General features: G+C 35.7%; 1 protein-coding gene across 1 annotated transcript in view; it reads right to left on the bottom strand.

Annotated features, from left to right (window-relative positions):
• Positions 1–10,791, bottom strand: part of LOC149790189 (uncharacterized) — a 43,004-nt gene extending 32,213 nt beyond the window's left edge. The window contains exons 1-5 of the mRNA XM_089973179.1: positions 10,534–10,791; positions 5,541–5,712; positions 4,885–4,988; positions 4,349–4,453; positions 3,697–3,849 (exon numbers count right to left, since the gene is read on the bottom strand). Coding sequence (XP_089829305.1) covers positions 3,697–3,849; positions 4,349–4,453; positions 4,885–4,988; positions 5,541–5,712; positions 10,534–10,594 — 595 coding nt within the window. The 5' untranslated portion in view covers positions 10,595–10,791. The remainder of the gene's footprint in view (positions 1–3,696; positions 3,850–4,348; positions 4,454–4,884; positions 4,989–5,540; positions 5,713–10,533) is intronic.
• Between the last annotated feature and the right edge of the window lie 3,604 nt (positions 10,792–14,395).

Raw genomic sequence — 14,395 nt, forward strand, 5'->3', positions numbered from 1 at the left:
CTTTCTTTGGCAAAAAGGATGAATGTTGGATATTTTTTAAAACTTATACTGGGCGATTTGAATAAAGGGTAGTACATTTTGGTTGGAAATCACACAGCTGGGTGGGTGGGACTTGTTTATGTTATTTTTATGGTGTAAGACGTTGTTATAGATAAAGCTTCACATACCATTACCTGGAATATGGGAACCAAAAGCAGTCCACAGACTTTACGCATGTATAAAAAAAATTCTTCATCAGTATCACCTACCGTTTATATCCAACCAGACTGCAGAAAATTGGGTCCATTCATAACAACTGGAATTATATATGACAGCTGGTTGTCAATGCACAGAGAACAATTTGATAATAGCATCCATGTGATTCTTGTGTCTGAGAGTGATGTGTTGGTTACGGACAGGACTTGAATTCCAAGAACGTCACGATAGGCTAACGTCACGATAGATTAACGTCATGATAGGTTAACGTCACGATATGTTAACGTCATGATAGGTTAACGTCACGATAGATTAACGTTAGGTTGCTATCAATAATTGCTTATACAGTAAAATCTTTTGAGTTACACCAATGTGGTAATTCATCAATCCTGATTATCTTTTAGATAGCGAAATATGTGGCAAAAATGTTATTTTTACCCCATTAAAAATTCCATGAAAGTTTACATGGCAAGGGTCCATTCCTTTACGCAAAAATCTGACAAAACGTGCCCCCCCCCTTCCCCCGTATAAATGCGAACTTTTTTTACACACACGCCACATCTGTGTGTGTACGATTGACGCAACCCTACCTCCAACTCTATAGAACGGCCTATATTTAATCCACAAAGAAACGATCAAGGATTAAGAATATTAACGTGTTTAAAAATACAGACAGTCCACCGATGTTGAATGTCTGGCTACATCAAAGAAATAAGCTCCAAAACTTAAAAATGTTTGGCTAGTGTCCACTAAAGTTCAAACGCCGACTGAACCCAGTCGAACAGGTTACGTATTGGACAAATTATTATCGAGGTTTCACCCCCGCCCCGTTTCCTATGGGAACTTACATTACGAGTAGACCCCGCCCCCATACGCAAGAGTATGCATTTGGGTTAATCCCCTCCCCCTCTATGCGTACGTACTAAATGGACGGTCCCCAATGTGCCCATGATTACATTAAAACACGCACAGCAATGTGTGTATAATAATGCAACTGACATAGACGTGTGTACAAAAATGGACACGATTTTGCTTTTGAAAGATCGAAATGTGTAGGAAGTAACAACAACGGATGCTATCGCAGCACGTGTCATACGCAAGCGACATTTCAGGGTAAAAAAGGAATAGTCTGGTTTAAATAGCATCAACTGATTTTTTATATATTAAAATATTGCTCATGCCAATATTTCTCACCCATGCGATTGAGAAATATAGCTATTTTGCTAACCCTACTTTTCTTATCTCAGTCTAGTCATGTCAGATCAGTGATTTCAGTCAAGGTGTCCACGCGCTCGGAACTCAAAAAGAAACCCTTGTTGTCTTCAGCTGTTCCTGACGTAATTCTTCTAAAATCAAATAACAACATCAAATATATAACAAAAACATAGTAACTTAAGGTAAATCTATCTTTAAGAACACACCATACAAAAACCATTTCGAAAGAGACTGAGATACATACGCATACATGTCGAGCTTTTGGGTATTATGCTAGCTCGTTCCACACAGTATGGTCAATGTTATCCTATATGCAGGCCTAACTCAATACATTTTCAGGTCAGCGTCATTAAATGTAGCTAAAGCTACGTAACTAGTTTTAAATACTTCCTGCAAAACAAATTATATACTGTTAGCTACATTTAATGACGCTGACCCGAAAAATGACTGCTACAGATAGGATAAAATTCTCAATGCTGTGTGGTGATTTTACACTCAATATTAAGGACAACACAAGTATGTCACAAACAGTTTCACCAACTCCAAAGAAAAAGGTGTCATATACGATAATGACACAGATTACTAATTACCCGTGAAAAACCCAAGCACGGACACTCATGCTACATGTAACTTTTCGTTATAATAATAGCCTATACAATAAAAACATAGGTGTGGGCCCAGTATTGTTTCATTATTTACAATATAATTTTCAAAATTGGAACTGATGAAAATGAAACATTTTCGTGTAATAAATATTACCTATTTATTGCTAATTTAATATAACATCTATATATTAAATGTGATAATACCTCAAAAATATGCAACGTTTTATGTTGTTATTTTGTTTGGCTGACGCATAAAAACTGTGTACTTCGGATGACACGGTCACGCCACAGTCCTCATTAACCTATTTGTACTAATGCACCGCATGTGAACAATGGCGCGTGAACTATATTGCAGACGTGAGAAGTTCTTTTTTACTTTAAAGGAAAGTATTGGGTCTGAAAAAGAATCTACGTCGAGGTTTGGATCGAAACAAGGAAATCCTCGGCAAGCCTCGTCGGGAGACAAATAATGTATCCCTTGACTGAGATTTCCTTGTCTCGGTCCAAACCCCAACATAGATTATATGTCACTGCCGTGCACTGCTATGACACTCTACCCAAAATTACTGCATAAAGCATAGATGAATCTTGGCTAGCGAAGATCGGGCTATGTATTCTGGCGCACTTAAGGGGGTAATTAAAGAAAACTTCGATCTACATAAAAGTGAATGTTTTCTTGATGAAATCTGCTGACCTGACGAGAGAAAGGAAGTGAGTTGGAATTATAAGGATTAAATATATGAGTTTCTGAGTATGTTACAAAAGCATAAATTAGGGATGAAAGTACATTTCTTCGTTTAAATGGTTGCAATAAGACGTAAATGGTCTCAGTATGACGTGAGTGGTCGCAGTATGACGGGAATGGTCTGAGTATGACGTGAATGGTCGCAGTATGACGTAATCATCTATTTATGGCTCTTGTATAAAAGCTCGTCTGTGGTAATTCTTTACATATACCTGATCATGACACATAAATACGTCTATATTTCAATATCTTATGTATACTGAGTGATCGAAATGCAAGAATATTTGAATATCATAAAAGTACCAGCATGTGAAAAAAGAATTTAGATAGAATTATATGTTTGTGCTTTGTAAGGTTAAAATTACAATTGCAATCAACGTTTTAACATTCTTTAGAAATTAGAGATCTGCTTCCCATTACATTTCTTTAAATCCAATAACATCTTGCATAATGATATTAAAATTTACATTTTTTAATGTAACTAAACTACAATGCTTTTTTAAAAAAATAAAAAGCACCCAAAATAAACTGTGAATAAGGGACCAGTAGCACTGACATGTCGTGAAGATATCATTATTGGATCATATTTATATCCAATCTTCCTCTGTATCGATTCTTAGTGGCATTTATTCCAAATAGTAAGGTTTTGGAAGCACTCCTTTTAGTACATAAAGGACAATTTAGTTACAGCACCATATAAAATTATTTTTCTTGGTTAATCTATTGAACACTGAATACAAAAGTACGCCATTTTGAGCATCCTAAAGGTATATATTGAAACAGTGTTCTGTGGTGCCGTGATAATCAAAATGCTATTGTTGCTTTATCAAGATTTTGGGTCTGACGTAAAATTACTTATAGTACTTTCACACCTTTAATTAGAGGCGCTAAAATTAATGTTATTGTGCATTTCTCTACAATCTAATTACCACTTACTGGACAATGCCACATACACAGCTTTGTTCTTCTTGAAGGTCAGTTGTTGCGTGTCATTGCAAGAAGCCATATCCGAGTAATCTTCGGTTGTGTTGTAAGTGTAGTTTCCGAGAATTATATTTGGGCAATAGATCTTGTTACTATCGGATGTACCTGAATGAGAAATTATCAATCCATGTAGAAGGACCAAAATACAATGAAGAACCTCACGCGGGACATTTGAAATTTTAGATTGACAAAATCTGTTTAAGATAATAGAATTACTTTTATAAGATATTTTATTCATAACTTTCATTCCATGGTAAAAAGAAGTAATTAGTAAGGTAATCTTTTATTTAAAATATATAAACCTCTTTAGAAGAAAAACTGCATTATTCATGACCAAAATACAGGCTGGTCTCAGTGAGAGTGGCTTTCACGCAAACTGAAATAAAGAACCGTTCAATAATGCCAATCACCGCTTTCTATTAATGTTTATGATTGTAATTAAGTAGATTTTCCTCGTTGTGAATAGCTTACGTACGTTATTTATTTCCCGGCAAAAGTTTAATTTGTAAAATCGCGTAACTGTTTATTTTACACAAAAGACTTATTGCAGCTACTTTTTCTCAATCAGTGTGAGACAAGATTGTCTCGGGTCATTTTCAAAAACCTTGTTTGATGACAACTTTGGTCTCAACGGCTGTCTCATAGTTGGCTCTGTTACACACATCTGTACTATCTCCAGATAAATAATCTCCGATGCTTGTATCGAGGGCTGGAAGTAATAAAATAATAGCAGTGCAATTTCTTTTGGCAATAATATTTTTGCCATTCCATTTTTGTACATTGTGTACATTGGCATCGTTAATTGTTCGCGTATAATTGGTCTTCAGCATTGTTGTATATACTCGTTGCAATAAAATATTAAACATTTGGTTTCATCACTATATTAAACAAATCTCATGCTCAGTAAAAGCCCTTGTTACAGATTATGTAAGAATTGGTTCATTTGTTTAATTTTCCCTTAATTTTGTTCTAGAATTATATATTTCAAGAGATAGGAAGTTTTGAGTCTTTCCGTTAAACACTACGTAAAAAAGCTTGCGTTTAAATGGATTTTAACCACCTTGAATACAACAGAATACGTTACGTCGAATGGCTTTTAAAGTTTAATTGTTCATTTGAATCAGACTATGCATGGCTTACCTGTGGCTTCGTAAAAAAAATATTTATCGGAATATGTTGAGTTTCTTATATCCAAACAGGTGTAGATGTCTATGTAATTGTTTTTGAGGATCTCATAGTTTGTGCTAAAAGAAGAGAGAGATTAGCGATTGTTAATTAAACCATAAGTGTGTACTATTTAATTTCAAGGAAAAACCAAAGAACTTTACATCAATCCATCCATCCATCCGTCCATGCATGCATACATACATACATACATACATACATACATACATACGCACGCACGCACGCACACACACACACACACATACATACAAACAGACATACATACATACATACATACATACATACATACATACATACATACTGCCATGACTCCTCAGTTCAAAACAATATTCACGTTGAATCTTGAGCAAGCAGCATTAGGCAATTCTAATATTAATCAATTATAGAAACAGACGTAGTGGTGATGTAGGATGCTGATGGTGGCGATAGTAATAACAGATGCTGTAGCAGTATCAGCAAGTCTTACTGGATATTACAGGTGAATTGGTGGTGTTGTATTTGTGGTGTTGGTGGCAACTTGGTAGTGATCGTGTTGACAGTATCGGCTGTGTTCGTCGGATTGTCGCAATAGTGGTGGTAGTGACAGCAGACCACAGCATCAGTATACTTACGTAAGAATATATCTATTAGTATCATACAGACTTGAGCACGTGAAAGTGACTGTGGTGGTAAGGGAACCAATCGTGACCTTGTAGTTCTTAATGGTAGTGTTGGTCGTGGTCCACGTGCCACGGCTGTTAGAAATGTATGTTCCGCTTCCAAACGGAAGCGTACAGGCGCATTCTGTTAGAAAATGAAATGTATAAACATCATAAGTGTAACGTTTAGTCTTTCGAATATAGGAAGAAGGATACTGGTAAAATGCTGGATGTGCTAGCAAAGTGGGCTTCTGATTTGTGAAAGACATAGTGACGGATCGTTTGAAAGATGATACTAGATTATTCTGAAGAATTTAACTTGTAACAAATGGGAGTAGAAGTAATTCTTGTCTCTTTGAAATTACGTGGTGGATGACCCTTTTGAGAATAAGTACGATTTTAGATAACAAATGTATCATGGGACTACGCATATATTTGTTGTTTTAAAAAAATATATAATTATTGATCACACGTACATCAATTATAATGCTTTGAACCAAATGAGTCTTGTGAAATATTACAATCTTGTTATTGACTGAAATACATGGAAACTTCATTCATGGTTTGTGTCTACTATATATTTCCATACATTTCGTAAAGTGCTCATACAGTTACGCGCTCATGCAAGGCGTAACTGGGGGTTGATATGACGGCAATGGGTACTTAACATAACGCCGCCATTTCGAAATGGTTCCATATATTGACAAGATAAATTTAACATTAGTCCATTTGTTTAACATTGTGGGTTTGTATAGCGAGAAGGAAACAATTAATGTTAAAAACCTTCATACTTTTAACAGTATGGGTTTATATGGCGACAAGGGAAAATGTTACGTTAGAACTAAATTGACACCCGCACCTATTAACACACACGAAACTGACAGACCAACACCCGCACCTACTAACACACATATAGACTGACCAACACCTCGTCTTGCACTAATCATCACAAGGTAGAATTTCAAGACTTTGATGAAAAAGATTAACCCATTATAAGCAAAAGTAAAGTGTCCACTAATTCCCTTATCCACTCACAACTACTTTATCGTTCCATTATAAACAAAACTATCACACCCCCACCACCATCATAATATTTAGAAATCTGGAAGTGCAGTGTAATGAGACAAAATATTAGTTGTGCTAATAAATATATAAAGATACTATCGCACACAATGGTAAGTGTGCAAACACACTATGCACACAAGCATACGTACACATCATCGTACACAAATCTACACCAATATATATATGGGGATTTAAGCTCAAGGTTTGAACGACTAAAACAAAAATACAACTATTTTTGTACCAGTAAGGTAGTAAAAGTATATTTCTGTGGGAAATGAGCATCCCTGAAAAAGGCCGTTGCTTTTAGCTCTAAAATGAGCTGGCCTTATTCTGGCCACACTTGCCTTTAGTGGCCACATCTTTCAGACCGGATTCGGCGCTTCTTTTACATTAGTCTCCCCTGAGCCTTGATCCAGTTTGGTTGAAGTTATGCTGTTTCTGTTTCTTGTTTCCTATTTCCTTCTAAATGTTATCCTCATTGTCACATATCATTATTTTCATTTCTTTGATTAATACCTAATCAGTTTTAATTATCTATGCTTGATACATCCTTTTCAAGAGGTACTGCACCCTCAGCAATAGTCTTATAGTCTCAACGGACGTGCCTGCTTTGCAATAATATTGAACCATCTCGAAGAACCGACCATGAATGCCACAAGTGTCATACTTCTATACACATAGATTACGGGCAGTACATCTTCGTCTCCAACCAACGCCGCCCCCATTTCTCCACGTGACAAAGGGATGCTCATGCTGATGGTACATGTGTTGTTGTCGCTGCTGCACCATTTCATGTTTCATATTCAAGTAATGTTCCCGGATCCGCTCTTTCTATTGGTCTAAAACATATTTCAAAATAAACCATTTGTCGTTTCAAGATATATTGTATGCAATGAATGTAGCGAATTCAAGACAGCTTCCATAACGATGCAGCGTCGGTGTGGTCTAAAACTCACTCACTAAAATCAGAAAGAGTAGGAGAGACACGAAATATCTTTTCTTGTCTACCCCAAATCAGGACTGGAATGAAATAAAGGTTACCAATTTCAGTCGTAGCAAGTGCATATAGAGGCACAAAGGTTCAGACTGTGAATTTCAATCTCTTCATAAAATTCGAAGTAAAAAAACATGAACTCAACCAAACCGTCCAGTGTTTCATTCTTGATATGATCTTTCAATGATTGGGTTCGTTCTCATACTTTTAGATATAAGATTGATGATTCAAATTGGCAACCTGGTCACAAATATGACATAATCTTTTTCTTCTGCACAAACATGTCTTTTTATTACTGGTAGGAAGATGATGCCCTCGAGTTGGACACACTGACAAAACCTTGTGAGCAATTTTGTGTTGTTGGATTTGCTTATGCAATGGCGCTCGTAACATGCTGAACTCAAACGTTAGTCTTCGGGTAGAGAATCGTTTCTTACCCCTTCAGGAACACACGGGATGAAGACTGCCAACAGATATCATTTTGCAGAATAAATATGTTGATTTGAATCTTTAGGTCACATTTGCTAAAATAACGAAATCCTGAGATCTTATGAACAGATCTCGAAGGACATGAGGTAACACTTTCTGTGTATAACTAGGGTGGATCAGATCTAGAATTTTCTTTCTCATTTTAGGAACTCCACACGTGAATTTAGTCAATATTCTTGCTTGTTACTAAAGGACTTCTGCTTCTCTTCACTGCTTGCTTTTGTCCAATCAACTCACTGTCTGCCTTCACCGTTAAACACATCTGATATTGACTGCTGCTAATCTTTGCGATTGTCTATATCAGTATTGATTAGGCAGACGATGCTGGATAAGAATCAGTCGTATCCTGTTCAAAATTGTTAAAGTGAACTTCTGCTCCGTGGAAAGTCTTGGATAACACGGAACGTTGACCTCGCTTAGCCTCTAGTTATTCCCTGCCTCAAACTTTATTTGACTAGATTACTCTCTCTCTCTCTCTCTCTCTCTCTCTCTCTCTCTCTCTCTCTCTCTCTCTCAATATGTGACTATGGAAGCGCAAAAAAAGATCATGGCTATTTAGAAGATAAGAGTGTACTTGGAAAGGTAAGGGTGTCCCGAGAGACAATTGGTCTATTGACGGGCAGTGCGGTGAAGATCAGTGAAACTATGTGGTATGTGTTAACCATATTTGGTTATCTAGTCCAAATTATCCATTAAGCACTTTTACTCCTCTGTGTGTGTGTGTGTGTGTGTGTGTGTGAGAGAGAGAGAGAGAGAGAGAGAGTATATATGTATGTTTTAGGATGTAGTTAGACCTCCTACCATTGCATGTGATAGTATCTTTGTATACGTATTATCATTACAACCCATTTCTCTCATTATACTTCACTTCAATGGTCAAAGAGTTACATGAATGGTATTATTGGCTGAGTTAGTTTTTTATATAAAGGGGATGATAGGCAATTCATGTGAAAATGGGGAAGTAGAGTCAGTTTTTCTTTTTCATGTGTTTTATATATTTTGCATTATTGGTCCTGCCCTGTTTTGGTCAGTAGATACATGAGTGTTGGTCAGTCTATATTTGTGTTGATTAGTATGTGCTGGTATTAGGCAATCAATGTAGTTTGAGCATCACATTTTACCTTACTGTCATACAGACCCATAATGTTAACCCTATGAACATTGTTAACATTACATTTCACCATATTAACCTATCATGTTAAACCAATAGAGTAGTGTTTAATTGATCTTGTCGCCTTACAACCCCATTTTAAAATGGCGGCCTATTTGAACATAGTAACAATTTCTTTGCTGTCTCAATACATCAAAACATTGTGATATGTTTGCTGTTGGTAATGGTGTTAGCGTTAGTGTCAGTACACGATATAGCTGTCAGAGTGGCCATTCTTTTGTATCAATACAAAAAAAGAAAAAATCCTTGTTACCAATATTGAAAATGTCGCCTGAAATATATGCATATTCCTTGTAACATTCAAAATTAGTACGTATCGCCGTAGTGATTGGCATTAACGTTTTCTCGATATTAAATTTTCTCTCCAGATATATATGTTACTTTTCAGTAATAACAATAATGATAACAATACATTATTCTTAATAGTATTGTTATCATTATTCATAGTAGTAGTAGTAGTAGTAGAGGTAGTATTAGTGGAGGTATTGATATATCACTATTATTGATAGTTGTACTAATATTAATAGTGTTATTATATAAAAATTACTGACAGTACTATGATGTATGCATATTACTGATAGCACTAGTATTATCAGTTTTGAACCGCTCCGGTGGTCTAGTGGTTAGAGCGTCCACCTCGGAGGTCGTGGGTTCGATCCATGGCTGAGTCATACCAAAGACTTACAAAAACGGTACTAACAGCTGCCTCGCTTGGCGCTCAGCATTAAGAGGTTAGTGGTAGGACTGGTCGGATAATGTTACTGGGTGGGACATCGTGCTACATGTCTGCGGCATGATGCTCCCGTGCTAGACATCACTATAAACTGCCACACTGCAGACATCGTGGCGACATGACTGAAAAGTTGTTAAAACTACGTTAAAAATCCCAAATCACACACGCACGTACGCACGCACGCACACACACACATATTATCAGTATTGCTGTTAATGTTCAATATCAGAATGATCGGTACAAGTTTATTAATTAATTTTCTGACATGTCTTACTAATTTTTAAGTGTGCATGTCTCAGCAATGATGCAGAATTTGAGTTTTTACGTCTGGACGTTGGTTAAAGTCACCCATACTGGTGAGCAATACAAGACTTTACTGCACTCTATTCAGAGTATTTCTCCTTCTGAAAACAATTTCGCAACAAACAATCAAGTGTGGATAGCCTCGATATAATTTACATTTATATGCAAGTTTACATTTAGTACCATTTACACCATTTTTCAAATTACTTACCAACGAAGTCCAAATGTTTCAGAACACATACAATTATTCCAAGCAACCGGAACTTCTTCATTTGTTCTCTTACGGAATATCCACTACATTATCATATATCTGATATGTTCAACATTTTTTAACGATGAGTTTGTGCTCCATACATACATATTATTTTAGATCTTTTGCTAACAATCATTACGTATCAACAAGAAAATTAGTTTTGTACGTCGTTAGCATAGGTCAATAAACTATATATTTATATTAAATACGTATGTGTAGAACCGACCTATTGTTGCACGTTAAGCTATTACTGGTCAGGTATCACGCCTTATTTAACTTGAACAGATAGTGTAGATTGATTTTGCGTAGGTTTTCGAGATCTGTGTTCTTCGCCACTCGCTTACACCTACTTTCCGCAGACAACAAAAGAACTAACAACCGAGACCGACAAGCATGTGTTGGGCTATTCGTTCCCATAATGGTTGACGGACATAATTTAGGTATTTTGTAATCACTACTCTTTTCAAATCCTTCATTTGTTTCCTTTGTGTTATGTTGTGGAAAAATGACAATACAGGTGGATAAATAATACAGCTTGCGTCGGGGGCCTCAAAAACCTCCGTCGAAAGCCGTACGTTTTAATTCTCTGTCGTTGTCACTTGTACACCACATATTATTGCAGGATACGTTCGGTGTTGGTATACATTCTGTATTGAATAATTTAAGCGAATTGGTGTGCAGGGTCTGATCTTGAGAATGTATATGATGCCACAGTTATCGTCACAAAATGAATCAAGTTCAGTCAATATTAGTGACTACTGAGTGGTAAATTTATCACCTTTATATTTGTTATTCCCGACGAATACGATGTATTGCAAAGCATCTCTCTCTCTCTCTCTCTCTCTCTCTCTCTCTCTCTCTCTCTCTCTCTCTCTTTGTACTTGAGTTCACACGTCAAAAGAAATGGTAACTACCTACAATTCAGTCTCACACCTTTTACGTGTTTAGGCTCTTACAAAAACGTAACAGAAAAGAGAGGACAACGCTTTGTAAAATTTAACAAATAATTTATTTCCCTAGAAAAAAGGGTAAAAATGAGAATAACAACTTGCGATTTTAAGAATTGGATCAAAAATTAATCCCAAAATTAAAAATTAGAGATCTTATTATTAAAAAGTCCTCAATGAATCTGAGTTCGAGTCCCGATGAAATCCAGACTAGAAGGCGATGACGTCTGTTGCAACCTTCAAAGTGTTGTTGTGTCAACAGTTCCTTGTGGAATCACGGGAAAAAATTAATCCAGTTTTGAATTCAGTATAAATTTCGATAAATGTCCTTGTTAATTTAGAGCACTAGCATTTCCAGGGAAAACAATCACTTAAAATGCAAACAATTTGAAGAAAATAATATAATTAGCCCAAAACTGTTCACAACATAAAACAACTTGACATCTCAAGTGTTAAGGCACGACTGACTATTATTTCTCAAAACATTATTATTAAGTCTAACTAATTATTATTAAGTCTAACTAATACCCAAAACAGATTCCCGGATGAGGGTCACACGGTCACCTTTCTATAAGAAAATAAAAGCTTTTACACGCCTAACATCACGTATCACAAACTGGCCGTAACAGAAATAAATCGTTCTTACTCTGGGAAAGAATTTTTTTAAAGGGTTGTTTACCAGAACTGCCACTGTTTCTACATCAAGGTCAGGAACTGGGTCAGCGTTAGATACAATGTCTCTATGAAGTTGTTTGCATCAAAACTATTTAAAAACAATTAGTCAGAACTGAACTCTATTCTAGACAATATCAAATCCAGTAAACAAAGTTACATTATAATAGCATGTCATGGAAGAAAACGAATTTAAATCTAACAGATAAATAATTAAATTAAATATAAATAACACACCCGTCTTTTAAAGGTTCGCGGGTTCAAGTTACGTCCATGCCAGCCCGAGTCTTGTGATTCTGTGCGTCCATGTAAAAGACACTTATCTTCCATTTCCTCTGCATTACATAGTCAATAAAATTTACAATGTCGTTAAAAACAAAATAAAAATAATACCAAAAACTGTGTTTGATTACTCCGCGGTGCAGGGAGAAACTATCCTGCGATCAAAAGGAACTTTCTCAGTAAGTTTCATGAACATAACGTTTCTTTTTCTTGCATGTACGTAAACGTAAGCTTTAAATGTATGTTTAGTTCCAAAGAAATCATAACTCCCCATGTGTGGAATTTGAACAAATAGAGCAGACATTATGCTTAATAACTCGGCTTAAATGTCGTAAACTATTACTTAATCGAAGTTATGGTTATCTGGATATATAATAACATCGACCTTTGACAGAGATAAATGTAAGAAAACTGAGCCATCTGTTTCACCGGAATCTGATTTTCTTCCTTATTGCACGAGACTTCAGATGTGAAGCACTCTAGAATACTAACCAGCGTGCTCCGGTACGATACAAGATTCATTCAAGAATATTAACTGGGGTGCTTGGACTCGATAAGAACAAAAAAGCATTCAGGAATACTAATGGGTGTTCTGGTACGATAACAAAAGCACTAAAGAATACTAATGGGGTGTTCTGGTACGATAACACAACGCTTAAGAATACTAATTGGGTGTTCCGGTACGATAACAGAAACACGTAAGAATACTAATTGGGTGCTCCGATACGACGACAAAACACTCAATAGTTACAATGGATTGTTCTGGTACGATATCAAAAAACACTCAAGAATACAAAATGGTAGTCTGAGTAACATGAAACACTGGCTCTTGAACTATTTTACCAACGCAAGAAAGAAAAGGTAATATAACCACAAAAGACAAACTATGATACATAAAAAATATAGATTTACATATATTAACAGCTTCTTTTGTTAATAAATATAGCATATGGTTATACACGGTACAATGCAGAATGAACACAATTATGCAAAGAGATGTAATTAACAGTTTAGAGAACTTCGTGACCAGAGTGTTTAAGTAATTAAGTGGTTTTTTGTGAGGTACCATGCACACTTCGTTAGGCATATATCATAATCAGCTACTAATATGAAAAGTTGGAAAATTTACTTATTTAAATATAGAATCACGAGCTCTTAGCATCATATTTTTTATACTTTAAATTGCATGCTTTACCATGATTTCGCGAATTCTTATATCCTGATAATTTACCGATAGTAGGTAAATTCTCAGATTCAAACTGCTTGTTTCTTAGTTGATAGTTACAATGCGATTTCCATCATTTAACACCCCACACCTCATAGAGTACATAATTCATGGATACACGATTCCATACAAGTTTATACTACTGTACGAAATCTTTCGCAAAGTGGTTTACTGAAACTGTCATCCTTTCAAATATCACCGTATCGTTTTTGTTGTTTTGTTTTTTACATCTTCAGCTAAGACAAAACCGTCAACTTATTTTGTGTCCACTAGGTATATGTATCAACCTGAGTCTGTACTGTAATTTTTATATATATATATATATATATATATATATATATATATATATATATATATATATATATATATATATACGCATCTGCGAGCCGGCCTGGGTGTATACGGGAATTTAAGACAGGTAACATTGTTACATAGACACGCTTGACCTTAAATCGGTCCACCGTATTAAATATTCTAGACCTTTTTGAATTCAAAAATTGAAAAATTTCTTGGATCTACTGGGATTAACATAACGCAGTAGGTTCAGGATGAGAATACTCCTTATACGATAAATGCAATATTAAAATTAAGGTGAGACATTACGTAGATGCTACTTTTTTCCTTCTTCTTACTTTCAAAATGGCAGACCTAGGATGATGGTGTGGTTTATTTGCTTGATTCAGTTCTCTCTGAC

Source organism: Sinohyriopsis cumingii, chromosome 10, assembly GCF_028554795.1.
Source record: "Sinohyriopsis cumingii isolate HCF-2022 chromosome 10, ASM2855479v2, whole genome shotgun sequence".
Taxonomy (NCBI): Eukaryota; Metazoa; Mollusca; class Bivalvia; order Unionida; family Unionidae; genus Sinohyriopsis; species Sinohyriopsis cumingii.